This window comes from Gallinula chloropus (assembly GCF_964237585.1).
Source record: "Gallinula chloropus genome assembly, chromosome: 10".
NCBI lineage: Eukaryota > Metazoa > Chordata > Aves > Gruiformes > Rallidae > Gallinula > Gallinula chloropus.
Window position 1 is genome coordinate 9,800,581 of NC_140095.1, and position 21,490 is coordinate 9,822,070.

A 21,490-nucleotide genomic window follows, 5' to 3' on the forward strand; every position below is an offset into this window, starting at 1 on the left:
TAAGTGACTGAGTGCACAACTTTAGTACAGCTGGATTGAAAACAAAGGAGGATGCTCACATACTCAAAAATAAAGGTGTAAACTCCAAACTTTGGCTGAATCTGGAACTGGAAGTTCTTGCCTATTAGAAGTAGCATATTATTCAACACTTCACCTAAATATCCATCAGGAAGCAGCCCATGCATTCACTACCTGTAATACTGAACATATAAAGTGTTTCTAAATTGCTTTGCTTTTTTTCTGAGGCTTCCAAAACGTGATTTACCTTGTTTCAGGAAGGCCCTTCTGAACTATTTAATATACCCAACTGGCAGGACTACTAATTATATTACAATTTCAAACAAGTTTATTGATTTTCAATCATGTTGCCTTCATTGCTTAAATCAACAAGGCTTAATATCCCCCATTAAGTATTTCCTAACGATTTACCCAGATTTAAAGAGAGTTTGCGATATTGCAGTGAAAACTATCAGTGAGCCCCTCCTTCCTGTCACCTCAAGGGACACAGGGAAAGGAATTGTGAGGATATGCTGTATCGTGGCTGGTGGTATTTGAGGGGTGGTCACGGACTGCTGTGTTTCACCATCAAGTGCTCAACTTTTCTACCAGATTAGGAGCTCTTGGGACCCACGATGCAACTGTTGAAAGATGTAAAGTTTGGCAAAACCACAGTGAAAGATGGGTGCGAAAGGTGGGGGCCCAAGTTCTTCCTCCAGGACAATGAGTAACCTGTGCTAGTGCTAGTGGAGGACTGAGGAAAATTTGAGAATCAATAACAAACTTCCATGGGAAATCATGGGTTGAAGGTACCCAACTCACTGCTCTGTTTTTATATAGTCCATCATTAGGCTCCAGGACTGGCAAAATTAAAATGACTTAAAAGCTCCTTTAGAATAAAATGAAATCTGTGCTTGCAGCTTGCTATGCGTCTCCACATCCATATGGGGATAGTTCAAATAATTACATTCACCAGCATATACTTTCCACCTTTCTATTCCTATTTTTTATGGGCCTTACCAGAGAGAGATGTATTTTACTTCTGCCTTACCTACCAGCTGCCAAGTATTAACCAGAGCTGAGTCATCAGCCTGGAAAAATCAGCCAGCACAAAAATGCCTCAAGTCTACTTGTTTTTTATAGCTTTAAAAACAAGAGATTGTTCAAGTGTAATCTGAGAGGAAACGCCCAGGGGCAAAACTGGGATCACAGAATCCTAGGGGTTGGAAGGGACTGCAAGAGATCATTGGGTCCAACCCCATGCCAAAGCAGGGTCTGACCAGGGCAGAGTAGAGGGAGAGGATGGAGACACCAAAAAAAAAAAAAAAGGGGACTTCTAGCAAAGGGATGGCTTTAAACTCCACCTGGGTGCATGGATTTACTTCCTTGCCTGATTTACTTGAGAAGAAAAGAAAACCGGCTTAAGATGCAGGGCAGCGAATTAAACACCATGTAAGGGCTTTGTAAGCAGGCGGTTACAACAAAGCGATGAGGTTTGGTTTATTAAACTGAGTATGCAAATTCTGAATGGAAGCCTTGGCCAGCTTTTTACCTTCTCTTCTTCCCATCACTGCCAGGGTTACAGCTTCAGGAGGCAGCTGGTCAAGCGGAAGGAGAGCAAAGGAAGCGATGTGCTGCTGGGAACGGCTGGCAGCTGTCAGAGCCACCCCGTGTTTATTTAAGGGACAGTGCCCAAGCAATTCAGGGGAATAAGACTGAGAGGCAGGAGCTTCTGATTCTGTACCTTGCAAAATTAATTTAAATTTCTACGAGTCACTGTCTCCAGGCATGATAGGATAAAGACAGTAATTTCTGTCCACTTTGACAGAATTTTATGAAGGTCCTGCACTCAGTTCTTGTCTCACCTATGATTTGCTCGCTACTAGCAACATTTTTAGAATGAAATGTTCAGGAGCTGAGGTCCCACTGAAAGCCTATGTGATTTATTCAGACTCATGGATGAGAGGCGCTTCGAGTCCTACAAATGCATCAGAAAAAGCTTGCAATACTCATTAGGTTAGATGCCTGAATCATGGTGAAGCCAAGGGACAGTTGGTACTTAACTTCCAGCACACAAGCACCGCCAGCCCTCTCTGTCTGTGGGTCTGCCTGGCCCAGGCTCTCACAGACAGACTCACATGTCCGTGCTCGCAGCTAGCTACGTGAAAGCCAGCTCTGGACCAGAGCCTGTGAGGTCCTGTGCTCCATGCAGAGCGGTTTTACTCCAAGCCTAGTTGTGCCTTCTCACCCACCAGCTCTTAATGGAGGTGAAGCCCACCCCTGACATCGCCTGTGCAATGCTCCTGAAACCAGCCTGGGCTGATCAGGCTTTCTTAGAGCATTTGGCTGTAGGCTCTCCTCTTCATACAGACAACACTCCAATGACTGCTGCAAGGATCATGCTCCCTACAAACAGGGCACTCCTGCACAAAGCAGAGTTTACTTGCACCTCAGTCTCTTGCCTCATACCACGTTTGTCTGCATGTGAGTAATCCACACAGCTTACCTACAGAGCTGAAAACACAACGGATTTATAAGGGAAAAAGTAGCTCAGGGGTCCTGGACACTGAATCAACATTCTGCATGAAAATTAGCTTAACTTGAAATTATAGCAAGGTGTCTTTTCAAGATTGATTAACAAGGAAACTGCTTGTTCTCAGCTACAGAAATATGAGGTGCACCTCTGTTCCTGCTCTTATCATTCTCCTGCTCCTTCCATTTTTAAACTTTTTATTTCTTCTCCCTTGTCTTACATAATTCATTGCACAGGTGAATTATGGCATGCAACTGCCTTGTGATAACAGCAAACTGCAGAATGCATTTTTATTGTCCTTGCTACAAATTAATACATTCCAAGTAAGCACATTTCACTTTAAACTTGCAAAGATTTCAGCTCCAGACTTTGGAATATATGGATTATCCTTTGCTATTTCCCCTGGTGAATATATATCATTGCTAACCATTACTGTGTCTGCAGCCAAAGGCAATATAAAAATGCTATTATCTTAAGCAAAGTAGGAGAAAAGAGGCATTCAAACAAGTAGGAGAATGGGTAGATTGCCTACTACTGCATACTGAACAGTACCTTACTTGTGAGCAGACCAATTCATTACAATAAAACAGCTCAGGTGATAAAGCACACGATGAGCACAGATGGCAGTACCATGCCCCAAAGACATACATTGCTGCTATAGGACCTGGATACTCCAGGGCTTAATAATAATTACCAGATTAATCATTTCCTTGAGATATTTTAATCTTTCCATTTACGATTCGAAAGGAGTTTGCAGCATTATGTGTTTTCTCTTGAAAAGCCACATTAACAAAACATCCATGTTTAAAACATCTGCTACTGGAAAATTTGTCCTGTTGGACCCTTATAACTGGGCTGAAGATCGAGCGGCGCCTTAAAGCTGTTCTCAAGAAACACAAGATTCTGATTTATGCTGATGTTTTCCAGAGTGCAAGGACCAAGGAAAACGATGCCCCATGCTCAGCAGTCTCTTGATTTGCAAACTATCAATTTTCATAGTTGATTACAATTTTATGAGATTCTTTATCCTCAGCAACTCTTTTTCCTCCTGAGAATGATAAATTGCTTTTCTTCCCTACAGTTAGTGTATGCTGTACACATTTCCCAAGCAATATCCATACGGAGGAGAGAAGATAATTTCCCTACTGTTCTTGGCTTCTCCTGATCAAAGATACCAGCACTTGGGATGAATTTTTCATTCTTAAACTTTGCGTTGCCTTTCAGTGCATTCTTTTCTTCCACAGACATCAAGGACCAGCTGTATACACACACTGGCTTCAATTTTACTGCTGCTGTGGATCCTAAGATGGATGGGTTCAGCCCAAACCTACTGCATCAAACATCCATAGGCTGAACTGCACGTGTGGGCTCAATGCTCCCTGCCTGGGTGTCAGCCAGCAGTTTGAGGCATTCAGCTGGTGGTCTTCACATGTTCTGCCCAACAGGATTCTCACCTCTATATACTCCACATACTGGGATGAGAGCAAAGCTTCTGATGTGTTAACTTTTGAGAAACTTGGTTAGTCCATAATACATTCAACTACAGCTCTGAAACCCAGAAACTTCTTATTTTGTCAAAATTGGGCTCCAAGCTTTCTGTTTAAGCTTTTATTTCCTAATTTGATACATGGCATAAAGAGTGAGCTGACACAAGCCAGTGTAACAGAGGAGAAAGTAAGATAATGTGGATGTGTTGGATAAAAGCATATCAAGAGGGTGAGCATAACTAGGATCAGGTTGTTTTAAGGGGAAAAAGGCAATAAAAGGAAAATATTTAGTAATCTGGACTGATGGTCCCGGTGGTTAGATCAAAGGACACTGGAAGAGTTACCACAGCTTTGAATAACACCAAATTAACTGAAACGCTAAGAGTTGGGACCTGTCTGTAGAGACAGGCTGGGAAGGGTTGGTGATAAACCCTTTTACTTCCAGTCAGTTCTCTTTTATCTTCTCTTTCCCAATAGAGAAACTCAGAGTTAAAAAAACCCAAAACCTATACAAAAAGAAAAAATAAAGAATCCTGATGGTTTCCATAGAATAACTTCCCCTGTGTTTTTGATGTCTGGAGTGTATCAGTCCCTCCCTGAAGGAGAGAGGCGAGCAGATACACCTGAGTTCTGGCTGACTTGGTTCTGTCACATTTTCTTAGAGCTTTAGTCCAATACAGAAAAGCAACAAAAAACCCTCCAGTGTTGAAGATGGAGTTTTTAGTTTGATACAGACAGACAGAGACAATCCCCAGCGCTGAACAGAGCCCATCAACTATACTTAGGTTCTCGGCATCTTCACTCAATTCAGCTCGTCTCAGTTTCTTCCCTCTACTCCTGTCAATAGAAATTCCTCAATTTGTCCTTTCAGTTACTAAAAACCAAGAAGGATTTCCTGAGCAGAGCTCTGCCTTGGGAACTCCACCACGCATCTGAAGGCAAGCAACACTGTCCTGTCATCGGTGCTGTTGCCCCAACAGCAGTTGCTGGGGGAAAACATGACACAGGCGAAGTTTAGAGGGAATTTAGTGATGTGGGCAGGCAGCCAGCCGTACCAGAAACTGAAGAAAACTCCAGCTCTGCAAAGCCTAACGGCTCAGATGGGAATATCAGATGCTGTAAGATTTCTAGACCCTGCAGTGTTTTCCAGCAAGCTGGTACCAGAACACACGGCATTTTTTGCAGTATTTAGTGACTACAGAGCAACGTTAAAAAGTTAACATTGATGGTGTGGGGATTTGTTTTTGTGTAAGAGTGTTCTCTTATTAATAGGAAACCCTACACGCAGCTGTGGTCCAACACTTCCACTTCAAAAGCAAAGGGTATCTTTCAACAAGAAGTTAAAACTAAGTGGCAGGCATGAGTACGAACAAATCAACACCCCCCCCACACACACCCCATCTAGCTTTCCTCTCATTCTGGTTTTACTTTCAAAGCCTTTGGGCCTTGTATTCTCAGCGATGATAAAGTCTACATTGTTGTCTGCCAACTAAACTCCATTCAGGCCTCATAATATATCACATAATATAGACGGGATTAAGCTGTTAGCTCGCGTTTCGTTCAACTGCCATTCATCAAACAAACAGCACTTTGAGGAAGGAAACCTATTTTCCCAGCTGCACTATGCACAATCTAGTTATCCACATTGCTGAGGCTTTGCAGATTACTGTCTCAAAAGATGACAAATTATTATGGAGAAACATTGAGTCAGTTTTCATTCAGATCAGCCGGATGCTTTGTGCTCTCCTTTAGGTACTCGTTGTGGGTGGGGAGCACTTACCCACGTCCAGAAGACCTGAGCTGCAGTCAAACCTAAACCCATGAACACCACGGTGCTTCCTCAAGTGCATAAATATCCCTTTTTACCATTTCTCTCAGTGTCAGCCTCGCTAGTAACCTGTGTGTAGCTGCCTGCTCGGTTGACAGCTCTCTTTTGCAGAGATATGTGCACATCTAGAGAAACAATTAACTCTGAATTCTCCTGATAATCTATCCCTGTAACAAAGTTATGCAAATTTCCTGCAAAACTAAATACTTAGATACCAGAATAAGTACAAATCTACCCATATTGAGTAAGAGGTTACCCTGTCTCCTACTCTTGAGATACTAGTCGCCACACAAGCACACATAAATATGGGTTTAAAGTTGGATAATGATTTTGTTGATCGGGGGAGGGTGGATAATCCACCCTTAATGAAATGCTGGTTTAAGATAATGTAATTTTAAACTAAATCCCACTGACCAAGTCTGAGGTCAGCAGAAAGATGGCAAATGCCTGAACCTAAGTTCCACCACACACAAAGGTGGTCCAGGGGACAGGGGTGAGTAAGAACACTGGTATATGACCCATGTGATTCTTGCACCCATAAAATGGTTTGCCATCCTTCTGGAACCCCATGGGCCATACCTTTAGCCAACACAAAGAGCCCTCAACAAACCAAGCTGACCACAACCAGGCAATGACCTGATACACAGCTTGGTGTTCAACATCTAGCTTTGGAAATACCACTCTCTGTTTCTTTAAGTATCTGGGGTTGTTTGATGCAACAGAAATGATTTCCTGGAAGAAGAAATTATTGAAGCAACGCTTCTTTGGACAAAAATAGTCATTAGCCTACGAGATGCTTTGAAACACGGCTCGTATCTCTATGGAGACGTTACTAAGCACTCACTCCACAGGCAGGATACCTGCTGAAGCCCAGGTAGTTCTACACATCCTCCTCAGCACCTTTCTTTTGGGTTGCCTGTGTGATAGCACAAGTGAGCAAACCCTGAGCTGCACTCATTCTTGTGCACAGACAGCTTGGCACATGGCTTTGCACGTTTCTGTGTGAGTGAGATTAACACACAACTTTGCTTACAGGAAACGTTTTGGTGGATTGCCATACATGCCATTTACTAACCATTCACCTGAAGGATGTGGGTCTGATACAGCTCTTCGTAGCCGTAGGCATGGCAGGTGTAATTGCCCATGTGAATGGTTGTTACCTTGGTGATGTAGAGGGAATCGTCTTCTCCAAAATCCTGTGTATGGAACAAAAGAGAGGAAAAGGTGCTTTATTATTTAGCAAAATTATCTGAAACACCACATGAAGGGAGAGGACCTGTTCGGTGGTTTTGATAGCATCACAGCTTGGGAACACAGCTTGAATTCCGAACAGTAAGTTTTAAAGTTCATAAATCAACATGCAGGGAGAAAATGAGCGGCAATTTGAGAGTAAGGCAAAGTAACTCGTCTGAGAACGTGAACTTTTGTGCTGGTTGCTAACAAGGTGCTCTTTGCACCATAAAAAAGATGGCAATCTCCAGCTGTTTAATTTATGGGGGGAATTTAATATCTACCGATTAACCTCAGATGCACAAAATGCTAACTTCTGGGTGGGTTGAGGTTTCCTTTATCTATGCTGCCTCTTAGAAAATGCACTGTAACCTTGAGCCCGGATGGGAAAGAACTGAAACTGTTTGTCATTTATCTCAGACAATATCCTAGGCAGGAGACAAGGCAGAAGACAAAAAGCATCTTCTCAAAGAAACTTGTTTTGATCCGTAGCTGCTGGTTAACTATCTTTCTTTATCCCCTTTATCTTCCTAGATGTGCTCTTGCATTGCTTCAATTTTTGATTATAGATGGGGAGAATGAGTTATAGGGAGGTTTTGGCATTTGAATACGTTGTACCAGTGCCCTGCTTAGGAACTGATTTCAGATCATAGTTAAGAGAACCCCAGCACTGGGGGGTACGTGAAGCAGCTTCTCTTGTTACTCTGGCAACATTCAGACTTCTGCAGCTCCAGAATATTCATAGTTCTACACAAACTCAGAAGAAAACATTAAAAAAAACCCAAAAATTGTGAGCTTAAAGAATGATTTTTCTTTAATAAGCTCCATGTGTGAAGTACACAAATAAACTCTGCAGAATTTCACTATAAAACGATGGTACAATTCAACCTTGAACCATAGTGGCACAGAACCAGAGGGTGAGTGTTGAGGACTGGTTTTGCTCATGAAAACCCAAGGAGTTTTTGTTCAAATTCCCATTGTGTAGGTGGGAGGTCCAGCCTGCAGCCACAGAGTGTATGGGGAAAGACAAAGTCATGCCTGCTGCCGCCCTTGTCCAGCACAGCCACCCACAAGTGAGATGGAAGGTGCAAACTCACAGACAAGGTCTTCCAACAAGGCTTCATTGAACCTACCACGGCAGACAGCATAGAAGAGGGATGCAAATTTGCTCTGCTTGCTGTGAATCAGGAACTTGAGTCCCAGTTTCCTTGTGATGGAGAAAGGGAATCCATGCTGAAGCCATTCCCTTTCCCTGCTGCGCCCATGGCAGGTCCAACGCTACAAGGAGCCATCCTCACCCATGCTGCTACTGACAACCCCCTGCCAGGTGCTCAGGAATTATGAGCAAGAGCTGCTTGAACATCGGATGGGCTGCTTTCTCAACCAAAACCAACTGGAGCTCCTTAGATTTCACATTTTCTGCCTCTTAAGGGTGCACCTGAAGCTTTCCTTTCCAGCCATGACTCTTGGAGCATTTTTTGAAGGAAGTGGTGATCCTGATGCAGACTTGCAATGCCAGCTGTCCCCCTAAAAGAAAAGCACAAAGTAGCCCATCTCTTGCAGTACGGGATTGATCTGGTGCTACTTCTGCTGACTCTCCACTCTTCTCCAGTAACTCGAGTCTGGCACAGGAATAACATCTTCATTTCACTCTTCTCAGTGTCAGGACAGAACTGGCAGGGAAGTTGTGGAACTTGCCTAGGTTTTAGACATGCTAACAATGCAGACTGGGAGTGAGCTCTGAGAAATGCAGGGTTTGCAGGCAGGACAGCAACCCTTCCCAATGCACAGACCTTGACCAGCCACCCTGATTCTGCTGTCTGCCATCCTAAAGCAAGCACTACCCCGATGTGCAAAAGCACAACCAATTATAAAGAGTAAGAATATCCATAGATGTTTCTGAAATTCATTTTCTGTCATCAAAAGCAGATATTAACACCACCTTGGGTGTCAGGCAGATTTGGCATCTACATGATGGGACAAACTGATTAAGCCACCCAACACCTTATTACAAATATCTACTCAAAAATTCCCACTTTCAATCATTTGCCTCTTTTCTGGTCAGCTGGATCTTTCCTGTCAGAAAGCAAAGATGCATGAGTGACTGCAAATAGAAAAGATATCAACCTTGTTCAAATGATATTTGCATGAGATAGAGAAAATACTGGTGGTAGAGGAAATTTAACAGTTTTTAAAGTTAATCCCAAAGCAGCCTAAATTGAGTTTAGATCAATAAAAGCAGGATGGCTACTTTTATGGAATGATTTATAAGGAGCTGTGGAAAAAAACAGGACAATAAAATCTTCTCCCTTTTAAGTATGTTGCTTCCTTTAACATATCTCAGAAAAAAATATTATGAACGCTTGGTTTGTGCTCTGTAATTGTCTTTTTATGGACGATCTGTTTTTTTCCAATGCATACAAATGTATTAATAGAAGCAAAGACCCCTGCAAAAACAAACTGATGCAACTCTGTGGTATTATTCTCTTCCTCCCTGAATGCATTTCTCTTGTAAAGAGAAGCTGGTATTGGTAAAAATGTGGTTTATGACTTAAAAAAAATTATTTTCTGACTTGTAGTACTTGAAGAAGGTTATCAAAGATGATTTAGGTTAATGCTGTATCATTTATGTCAGGCACAGAAGGAAATGATCTGCCCTGTATTAGAACTTGCACACGGAGAGTAAATTCACATAAGAGAACAACATTACTTGGAATGACCAGCATTAGATGTGGGAAGGAAAATGAGATTATGGAATTTAGGCTCACTACTGAACCTCTTGTTGCTCCAAAAAGAGCACTGAATTCTGTAACAAATCAGTGAGGCTTTCTGTGTATTTATTCATTGCAGCTCAGGGTTTCTCCTTACGTTTCCCTGTGGATGTAATTAGTACATAAGGATTTCACAGTTACATTTTATATATATGCAAGCATCTTTATGCACAAACACTTTCCACAGATATTTTATAAAGGTGTACTTGGAAGGGCTGTAAAAACCCAAGCCCTAGAGGCTTAGGAAATGATGAGTCTTTGATTCCCTAACAGCCCCTAACCCTACATCTTACACCCATCCCAGCCAGCGGTCCCACAGTGCAATCCCAGGCTGCCTTTGGGAGCTTGTACAAGCTGCTCCAGAGCATCCCCTGCTGCTGCACTGAATGAACAGGGTGTAAATTAGTACCAACAGTCCTGAGCTGCTGTTTTCCTTGCTGGGAAGTGGTCCTCAACAGAGTGTAACGTCTCAGCACTGCACACCATTTTATTGAGCTGACAAGGACTGCGGGTGAATAAGGACTTTCTGCCTCTCCAAATACATGTAGCAAGCAAGTGGGAGCCCTTTGGACCAAAGTCCTCAGAAAGCATTTAGGGCAAAACATTTTGAGGGACTCAGGTTCTGAGCTCCATCCAAGCAGGCCCTGGTAAGCTTGCTGGGAGAACTGGGCAGAGGAATCAGGACAAATTCACGCTGGAAAAAGGCAGAGGAAACATTTCACGTGCTTTGACTTTTTTTCCCTGATGTTTTTTGCCAGGTTTCCAAGTCATCACGAGCTTAGAAGCAAAGGTAACCATAAAGAGCTATAAAAATGATGTAACTGAATTGTTTTCTCCCTAAAACTACCCCACTTTTAAAGCAGAGTACCTCAGGGCTGTGCAGGAGCTTTGGTGAGTGCTGCAAGCCCAGGAGCTGGGACTGCTCTACTCCTACCCCAGTGGTGAAGTGCAAAGGCACTTCCATGTACCGTCCCACAAAAAAAACCTAGGCATCCAGGAGAAAGGCAAGAGTAACTTGCAGGACATGGTTTTCTGCCTTTACCACTGAAGGTGAATTTTATTGTTAAGAGGAAGACCCAGAAATGATGAAAACGTAGGAACAAAAGGCAGAAATCATTGTAACCCCACAAACTGATGAGCCTTGCATCAAAGATAAGGATAAGGTGTTCATCACTTCTTTCTTATGAATTTCATTATAAAATAATGCTACACGTTCTGGTAAGAAAAAAAATAACTCAGCAAGCTATGCTTATAATTCCTCATAATTGATAAGGTCGACTAGCAGCAGATGATAAATTGGCTCCTTGAACAGTTTGTCTTGTTTCCTCTCCCGTTTTTGGAATAAAAAGTTTTCTGCCCTTCATGAGTTTCTTTTATGTCTTGCAGTTACCCATCAAATAAAGGACTGATTAAGCGACTTCAGAATATACTTTAAATTTTTAGGATTAAAATCCCCACACCACTCTGCATTTTAAATTGGTAAGAGCTCAGTAATCTAAAAAAAAAAACAACAAAAAGAGAGAAAAACTGTTGCTACTACACATAGTCAATCTCAAAAAACAACAGAGCAGATCCTCGAAATGGAGAAGTACTACTTTTTTTTTGGTATTGTATTTCCTTTCCATCACTACTGATTACCCAAGGCATCGGTCTCTCCAAAGAGAAGATTGTTCATATTTATTTATCCCATTCCTCCCTTGTAATGCATTCCCCGGTCACGCAATCTGCCGCGGCTCCGAGACACCGCGCTTAGAGATGTGTAAAACATTGCGTATGGCTTGTAAATCTCGCTCCCAGGCTGGCTCAAGTGAAACCCAAGATGTGACTGTAATGCCACAAATCTACTGTTCTGACACACAGAGCCCACATTAACCCAGCACCACCGAGCCGGTGCCAGGGGCGATGCTGGAGGGTGCTGGGCACCAGCCACCAAACTTTTTTGCCCATTTTAGATGTTTTTTTTATGAACCATGTTCCAGAATGGAAACATATTTAGAACCCCTTAAATTTTTGGCAAAGAGGACTCCTTTTTTTCCAGGACGTCTCAGTCTGAAGAGGAATTCGCACCAAGTAGATTCAGGGTTGTTAGTTTTTAGGATAAATTCCAGTTACTGGAAAAAAAAAACAAGACTTGCCTTAGAGGTATAAATAGGAAGAAGGAACAGAAAAACACACCCCCAATATTCTTTGGGGTGAGCCCTGAGGATGGTCGATGCCCCTCACCATGCTGATTTAAACATGTCCATAGCAGAAGTAAGGATAGAAGGAATGGAGCTCCCCAACTGATTCCTTGGGAGAATCCCAGCAGTTGATGGGATTTCTTGCTAAACAGTAATAGTAGCAATAGTAGCAGTAGTAGCAGCAGCAATATTATTATTACTATTGTTATTATTATTATTATTCACTTTTAGACCAGCACTGGGACTTGCTGGTGTCACTGGTTTTCCAGCAGATGAAGTGAAAGGCCATCACAATTTCAGAGTAACCAACACAGCAACAAAACAGTGTGAACTGGTTCACATTAAAAAAAGCTTGCATGATCTTCAGAGTCCTGGAAATGTCTCTCTGATAATGTTTACAGGATTTTAAAACAAAATGTACCCAAGCGCTTAATGAGATTATTATTATGCAAAATCTACAACAATGGCTATCACTTTGAAAATGATTTCTCCTCACTAATCAAATGTCTCTGATCTTTTTCACAATAGATTCATGAGTGATTCATATAAAAATAATAAAAACTAAATTAGTCATGGGCTCTTAAATCACTTCCTTGGTGCTTTTAATAATTCATTTCCAGAGACAAGCTGAGAACTTATGCTTCATTAATATTATTTGTTCTTGGTTTTACACATGCTATCACTTTAGTAATTTACATGGAGAGAAACTCAGCCTTAAGCAAACGCCAGAGAACTATTGCAAACACAGCCTGACGGGGTATTAATTTATCTTCTCTTGTTTTTCTGCTCAGAGAATTCAGCACAACGTAAGACACTGCTGGTGAGCCAAAGAAGTTTTTGGCTTGAACATATGTAAATGAGCTTTTTAGATAGTTGTGCAATTAAAATATAGATAAAAACAGATGACTTTTCTATCCTGAAAAACTTACAGAGATGATGAGGAAAATCAATGGTAGGTCATCCTGCCGGAGCTGTTGGAAGGGAGGAGTTAGCATACCAGAGATTCAGTGAAATGCTTCTATTAATTGGATCTACTGTTTCAGAGCCAGGTAACAAGTTCTCATCTTAGGAGGAAATTATAATCATCAGCTCCAACTACACTGCAGAGGCAGGTACCTGGGATTCATGGATTTGGGCCCATAATTTGATGAGCAGTCCCAACCGTCAGAGACGGTATGGGAGAGTACGACTGATTTCAGAGCCCCAATTAATCTCATTCTCAATTATGCTCTAATGCATTTTTTTGAGCATGCCTGCCAGTTTATCTTAATACCTCGCAGCAGATGGGCTCACTCCTTTCCTCCTTTTCATTTTTAGATGATTCTCTCTGTACTCATAGTTCTGCTTTTCCGTTGTAGCACCCAGAGCAAGTGCACACAGTTCATCTCGAGGAGAGTCGCATCTAATGACTCAGGTTTCTCAACTATTTCACAAGATATGTGCCCTATACACCTCTAGAAAATGCAACCAAACCAAAAGGGTAGCACCTGCCTCCACAAAAACAGGGTATTTAGGAAACTGAAGCCTTATATTACGCCAGTTATTTAGGACCAAGTGAACAACTCTTGTCTCCACAAAGGTATTTCTGCATTTGCAATGATCACCTTCAAACTTTGGTCTGTGACCCACTGAAGGCACAAGAGGATATAATTTCTGTGATCATTATAGTGAATGAAATAGACATTTTAAATACATATATATTCTGAAAATACCATAAACATTAATTTTCCCTTAACCTCCATTTTGGAGCCTGTGAAGACTGGAGATGCTATAAGCACCACAAGATTTCTTAAACTTTGATTGCAATAAGAAAAAACCTGGCTCTAAACATGGAACTTCCTGTAATTTACTCTCATCAGTCTATTACTGCAGCATCTGGGTTTGATCGCTTTAACGGCCTGATTTCTATTAGCAGGGTATTAAGTGGGGTTATTCACACATGATCTTTGTATTATTTAATGGTGAAACTACATTATAAAGATGAACAGGAATATATCGCCTTCCTGCAGCCTGTTTTAATGAGAAAACTAATCCAAGGGACTGGAGCTTTAAAGGTTGACCATTTGCTTTGGGTTTCAAAAATCAGGCATGGAAAAGGGACATTTAAATGAACACGCAGGAAATCTGTATCAAAGGTAGGCAGGGATTTTGTAAGAGCCATGAGATACGGATACATGTGGAGGTGAATATTCCCTGGTTGGTGTGGAATACGAGCAATGAGTGATTCAGAAAGTGGTCTGTGTGCTCCCCCAGATTCACTTCTGCCACTTCCACACACCCTTTGTACCGTGGACCTGGCAGAGGTTTGGTGGGCAGAGATGGAGGCAGGCTTGGATTGAGCTGGAGTAAGGTACACAGATTTCACAGAAACACCAGGTTGGAAAAGACCGTTAAGATCATTGAGTCCAACCACACCTGTCCTATGCTAAACCGTATCTCTAAGTACCTCATTTACCCATCTGTTAAACACACCCAGGGGTGGGGACTCAACCCCCTCCCTGGGCAGCCTGTGCCAGTGCCCTTTAACCCTTGTGGGGAAGAACTTTTTCCTAATGTCTGATCTGAACCATGTCTGATGTGAACCTGCCCTGGTGCAGTTTGAGGCGATCCCCCCCCGCCCCGACCCCCATCCTATCACCTGTTTATTGGATGGGAAGAAGAGAACCTGCTCAGAGAACAGAATCACTGCTGTCCCTCCAAAGGGGGACTTACATCTCCAAGCTCAGCCTGGGTATCTCAGGTGTCTCTGGGGTCCTGCATGATGACAGATACCCCATCAGCAAACCCCAGATGTACTTCCCATGGCTGTAACAAAGGCACAAACAGCTGAAGGAGAGAACAGTTGTCTCTCCAACCAAGATCCCTCCCCCTGAGAAGAGGCAATGGCAGAGGAGAACATGGGAACTGGGCGAACCTCAGTAGGATATGCAGCCACACTCCCATCAGCTGCTACTCAGACAAGTCCTGAACTGGGGACTTGGTCCTCATGACGAGCAGCTTCTCCCCCGACCCTGGACTTGTCTCATCACAGCTCATTTTTGATTAATATCAAATGAATCACAAAGACTAATAAATATATGTTACAGATCCCTGCCTCACACTTGGTAATTCACCAAATCCTTATCTACCTGCATCCTGTAACACTTGCTTTCTATGGTAATACTCTCTGTGTATGCTTTTGCCATGCTTCTGGAGGATAAACTTTTGTTTACAAATTATGTTTATAAATGTATAAATGTTCTATATGTTTCTCTGGGGATAACGTTGAATCATGTGAAACAATATCCTATAAACACCATATAAATACTCATGACTCCATGAGGAGTTTATTTTATTTCCAAATTGAGCAATGCTTTCATAATCACATATTTGGGAAAAAACACAGCTTGTCTAGGGGGAAAAAAGTATATTATTTTGAAAGATGACATGTTTTAACCACTTCACTATTTGTAGTCAGAAATCAATTTACAGCTATCACACCCTTATCAGTTTCAGCTACATTACAGTTATTTTCTGCATCAGAAAAGTTGATGTGACTTTCCTGAGGTATAGCTGCAAAGGGACATTTAATGGATAAATAATATGGATGGGTAATTTATGGATAAATAATATTTTTATGCTAAAAGCAATCTTAAATGTTTGCAAGAAAAATGGTTTAATTACATGTACCATTAAGATAGCTCTTTTGCAATAGCTATGTGACAGCTCATTAACAAGAGTTCTTCACAGACAGGACAAGACAAATTATTAATATGTTGATTATGAAGGCTTCTGATTAAGAGAGCGATGAAAAGTTATTAATATTTTGTTGCCAATCAAGATATCACATAAAAATGATTTAAGCAATGCACTTAACCAACCAGGCTTTATAGTAATCTTCAACCTTTCAGTTACGTGTAAATTTAGGATTATCTAGGTTTTTGTTGACCGTCTTTATCACTTTTAGTATTAATTTGGAACACAGTTAACTTTCTTTTATCACATTTGTCACGAATCTGGAGAGAATAAAGCCACAAAGGACTTCAGAGCTGTGCCTCTCCTGTGCTACTCACACCTCACCACAAAGATCCTGTTTTCTCCAGACTCAGGCTTCTATTTTCATCTGATTTCTCAAATTAGCATTTAGAGGAGAAAGAGTTTAATTGAAATATAATGCGAGGATTTTTCCAAGCCTGTGACTATCCTGTAGGTTTGTATGTGATTACCACTGTGCCGGGAGCAGGGAGGATTTTCTTGAAGTTAAAAAGGTACAATTAATCTCCTGTTGCACTTCCAATTAGCCAAATTGCCAACCTTATTGTGAAAAGCAGCAACGCAATCGAGTTTCTGCTTGAGGCGTGCGAAAAGGAAACTGAAGTAATTCAATTAACTGACTTCAAGTATATTAAGAAGCACACAGCCTTTACCTCCCCACTGTCAATGCCTTTCAGTAGATCGTTGCTGAATGGGAGTTTCTGAACCCACGAGGGGATGAAGCTTTGAAGTGTCTGCTGCCACCCGCCCCGCCCTGCGGCGTCGAGTGTGCAACGTACTGCAAACCTCAAACCGAACGTCCGTGCAACTTCCCTGCTACACACAAGTACCAACCCCAAATACAAGTGTGTTGACTACATGTTAGAGTGGTGAGGGGCTGGAACAGGCTGCCCAGAGAGGGGGTGGGTGCCCCATCCCTGGGGGTGTTCAAGGCCAGGTTGGATGGGGCCCTGGGAAACCTTGTGTAGCTCCAGGCCTGGAGGTTGGTGGCCCTGCCTGTGGCAGGGGATTGGAACTGTGATCGTTGGGGTCCTTTCCAACCCAGAACAGTCTACAATTCTATGACACCATAGATAAATTTAACTTACATACCACAAGTATCAAATTTTTTTAACTTGTGATTAATCTGAATAAAAACACAGGATTTACCAGCTGAAGGAATGAATTGGGCTGTCCATTAACTGTTGCAACTTTTGCACTGGGATGAACAGTTAATATGTTGTCTCTCAGTGGAAATAATGGCTGTACACTAGTTTTCAAAGGACCAACTCTTCATCCCTGCTCTGAACGAGTGCTTCAGGGGATACCCCTGAGCTCAAGAGTCCTACAGACTGCCCACAGTGAACAGGGAAAGATAAAAGGTGGCAATCCCCAAATGGCATCACCTCAACTAACCAGCCCAGAATACAGATGACAGTGATATACTCAGGACATAAAAAACTCTACAGTTTAATTAAAGATGAAAAAGGTGTGGAGGTGTTTATTAGATAAAAACCCCAACATGACGCACACTGGTAGCAGGTGTGAGATGACAAGCTGATAGAGGTCATAAACTGACATGTGAAATGTTAAAATTGAGAAGTAAATCCTGTTTCTCCTCCTAGTAAGAATGTCAGAACGCTCCTTTGATGTAGTTTCTCAGTGACACCAGTTCAAACAGATCAAAAAGTGATTTCTTTTTTTTTTTTTTCCCTTCTTCTCTACTGCATGGTCCTGGCCTAGAGGGTGCTGAAATCATTCAGGAACCACTCAAGGTGCAAGGACGTAACTCTTCCTCTTAACATTTAATAACCAATGAGAAAAAGAATTACCTGTAAGTAAACCAGAAATACACTTGGGCCAGCACTAAATTAGAGAGGAACTGGCATTTCAGCCTGAAAATTTACTCCTGACAATTCTATTTAAAACAGTATGAGCTGCAAGTCAAGCCCCCATGCGACATGCTATCTGTCCTTCAAGGATATCTTTGTACCCCAACTCCTGAACTGACATTTTTGTGTCTGATTCACCCACAAACTTCTGATATTTTAGGATTCGTGTGATAATAAAAATTTAGTAACAGTAAGATAAATAGCTGAATTTTCATTATTTTTGGCTGAAAGATTCTAAAACTGCTCTTCAGCCTCTAAAGAAGGGGGGATATAAGTTTCCACAACAGCTGAACCTTACTTCTATCTCCAACTCAATCTAACTTCAGCAACAAAACTGTGCCTAAAACCACAACATCCCTGATCTATGCAGTGACTGTAACGGCCAAAAAAAAAGGCTTTTTTCAGACTCTGACTACACAAAGCTGTTGAATTTGCTCACTAAGCACACTGTCAGTGTGTGTTATCTTTTCTAAGATTAATCTGTGTCAAGAAATAGATCTGAAGAGCATTTGCACAAGGTGGTACAGGCAGTAAGGCTGCCACAACAACCTCCTGCATGCCCCACTGCCACACCAGCTGCGGGGAAGACCTGACATTGCGCATCACAGCTCGGTACATGTCCCTGTAGTTTTAGTGCCTGAATGACCTGAAGGTCATCATTCCAACCCCGGGCTGGCTGGCCGATTCTGAGCATCCTCATGAGGGTTCCTGGACAGTCCCTGTGCCAATCCTGCAGCGGGATGCTTGCTGGTTTTATGTTGCATTTCAATCATAGAATCATAGACTGGTCTGGGTTGGAAGGAACCCCAAGGATCACAGAGCTCCAACCCCCCTGCCACAGGCAGGGCCACCAACCTCCAGGCCTGGAGCTACACAAGGTTTCCCAGGGCCCCACCCAACCTGGCCTTGAACATACCCTGGAATGGGGCACCCACCCCCTCTCTGGGCAGCCTGTTCCAGCCCCTCACCACTCTCTCCGTAAAAAGCTTCCCCCTGTCTCATCGAAACCTTCCCTCCTTTAGCTTTAATCTATTCCCCCTTGTCCTGCCAGTGTCTGAAGTTTCAACAAGCTGATTCCCCTCCTGTTCCTCTGCTCCCTTCAGGGACTGGAAGGCTGCAATGAGGTCACCCCCCCCCAGACTTCTCTTCTCCAGGCTGAACAAGCCCATGTCATGGTGACAAGAAACGCACTTTAAAAGGTTAATACACGCTTTGATGAAATAAAAGAACATTTAGATGATTACAGTTGCCAAGTTTGTGCACACATTGATCACCTATACACATAGTGCACACAACTTTCCTGCTAAGGTAGAGTCAACAAACACCATACAGAGTTGCAAGGCTTATTTCTGTCCTGTATGCTGCATTCTTCATGCATTAATGCAGAAGAGTAAAACAAAGATTTGCCACATTCCAGCACTCCTGGATACCTGGCAATTTGGGGAGCTGCAGTACTGACTGTAACAACTCCGAACTGAGTGGTTATCAAATTAACAAGAGCTGAACAAAAATATAAATCAACTCCTGCTGTGGTGTAATTAAAATAAAACCTGATTTACTGTGTACTTTAATGCAAAGAGAAATGAAATACAGATCATATTTTCTGTACACCACTTCCCACTCTCTCCATAATTAAATGTTATTAAATGAACGTGTAAGGTTATACCATTATTCAGGTATTGTCTTCACTACAAACTGTGACTCACACATCAAGCCATCGCTGTGAGTTAAGAGAGATTCATGTTCTTTCCTTCATGGGTACCACCACACCCTGATGAAGGCTCCTGGATTTTGCAGTGCTCATCAGTGATGGCAGCAGAAGATACAAGACTGGGCCGAATGGGAAGAGGAACAGGAGGACCAGAGATAAAAACACATGCTTGATTTAACAGAGGGGATATTTCCTTGCCAACCATAATCATATTGTTTCCTGCTCTTGATGATCCTGTTTCGTTGTACCAGGAGTGATCCCTGAGGAGTTAATGGTCTGCAGAGCTGCTCTAGTCCTGCCTTCCCAGGGCTGCTGCCTGCAGCCTGCACCCAAACAGTGCAAAGTAAGCGCTGGGCTACTGCAGTACTGAGTTATAACTTCATAATGATGTATTCCAAATACACCTACCCTCAGCTGCATGTGTGTTGTTTCCCTTTTATTCCTGAGATGCATCCACATAAAAGCACAGTATCACACCACCCTCCAGTTTTCCTTCATAATAACAAGATAAAACAGCTTCCTTAAAACTATCAGCTGGTAAATGAAGTCATATTCGGTGCCCTAAAAACAAAACGACAGGAGTAATGCAGGACTCACATTGATATCCTCCAAGTCGAGGAAGTTGAGGATGACGCTGTTGCGTTTCCAGATGATGGGGGGCCGCAGCGCCCCGCGGATGCCGCACGTCAGCACGGTGCTCAGGCCGACGGTGATGGTGGTAACACTGATCTTCTGGTCCTCTGGCAGGCTCAGCCGAACCACCTCTGCAAAAGGCAACAAACCAGGAATGATACCAAATACTACAAAGGGAAGCTGTTCCCCTTCTCCCACCTCTGCCTTTCTTCTTCCACGTTCCAGGAATAACCTGTAAGGACTTTAGCAAAGAGATGGATATCTATCTTGTAAAAAAAACATTTTATTGATTATTTTATTGAAATAACCCCCCCTACACACAGTTCTTTTTACTTATCCATCCCATGGAAAAGCAGCAGCCGAGGCAGCAGGCCTTCCTGGAAACCACACCAACATCCCTCCAAAACCACAGCAACATCCCATCATCTCCTCCTGGCCAACGCTCACAAGATGCGTCCGTGTGTTTTGCTGCGGGTGGCTGCACAGACAGGTCAGACTCTTGGTACCAGAATTACAGTGGGCACAAATTATCAACATTAAACACTGCAGCAGCAGTGAGCCAGCAACGGGGCACTGGGGCCACAAGGCCAAAGCTGCTGCAGTCATAGTTTTATCATTCACGTGATGTTTTTATCCTTATTCACAGGCTCTGAGATAAGAAAGCCTTGAAACTATACTGCACACCAATGCTGGAAACTGGTCTTTCAAAGTAATGGATTGGTCAGATGAACTGGGAATGTTCCCATCTCATTCAGTGTTACAGCTCAAACCCAGACCAGGGGATGCATCACTGGCTCCTGGCCCCCTCCCTCCTCATGTCCACTGGCATAAACTGTGGGAAACAGGGATCAGAGAGATGGATGCTTTGGGAGAAACTCCTTTGAGCTATAAAATGACAGACAGGGTCTGGTTCTTCACATCAGCTGGTAAAATTGTTTGTCATCCTCCTTGCTTGCTTCTCATCTCATCATCGTTACGACCCACACAAGACCTGTGTCTCACACGCAGCATACATCAGATCTAAATGCTACCTGCACTTTCTTCAAGCTCTCTGAAGAAGCACTGGTTGGCCCTCAGTGATTCCAAACACTCATTTTTATCCCATCAGTTCACAGCTTAAGGTGTGATTTTGCCTTAAGAGCTTTGGTGGTAAAACCATGCACTCCTTGATGGGGCTTACACCATGGAAATGCATGGAATAAAACCAAAGAAGCTTTTTCAGGTATCTTTGTCCACCCCTTTACGCCCTCTAAAGGGTATGCTTTAGCATCTCTTTAGTAGTTAATCTGTTACATCTCTCCACTAAAACATCCAGTCCATTCCAGTAGCCTTGGGAAGCCTGGAAGGACTCAGGAGACGGAAGAGGGTTGGGGAGGGAAGGAGACATTACCCACCCCAGGCCAGCAAACAGGTTAGTGGCACAGCCAGGGACAGATGACACATCATGACATCAAATCACCCTTGGCAGCTGCAGGAGGACAGAGGCCACAGGAAGG

At 42.7% G+C, this 21,490-nt stretch overlaps 1 protein-coding gene across 1 annotated transcript in view; it reads right to left on the bottom strand.

The window, feature by feature from the left end:
• The window catches only part of FSTL4 (follistatin like 4), a 211,408-nt gene that overhangs the window by 19,788 nt on the left and 170,130 nt on the right, over positions 1–21,490 (bottom strand). The window contains exons 6-7 of the mRNA XM_084268571.1: positions 19,959–20,125; positions 6,921–7,041 (exon numbers count right to left, since the gene is read on the bottom strand). Of these exons, the coding sequence (XP_084124697.1) occupies positions 6,921–7,041; positions 19,959–20,125 (288 nt within the window). The remainder of the gene's footprint in view (positions 1–6,920; positions 7,042–19,958; positions 20,126–21,490) is intronic.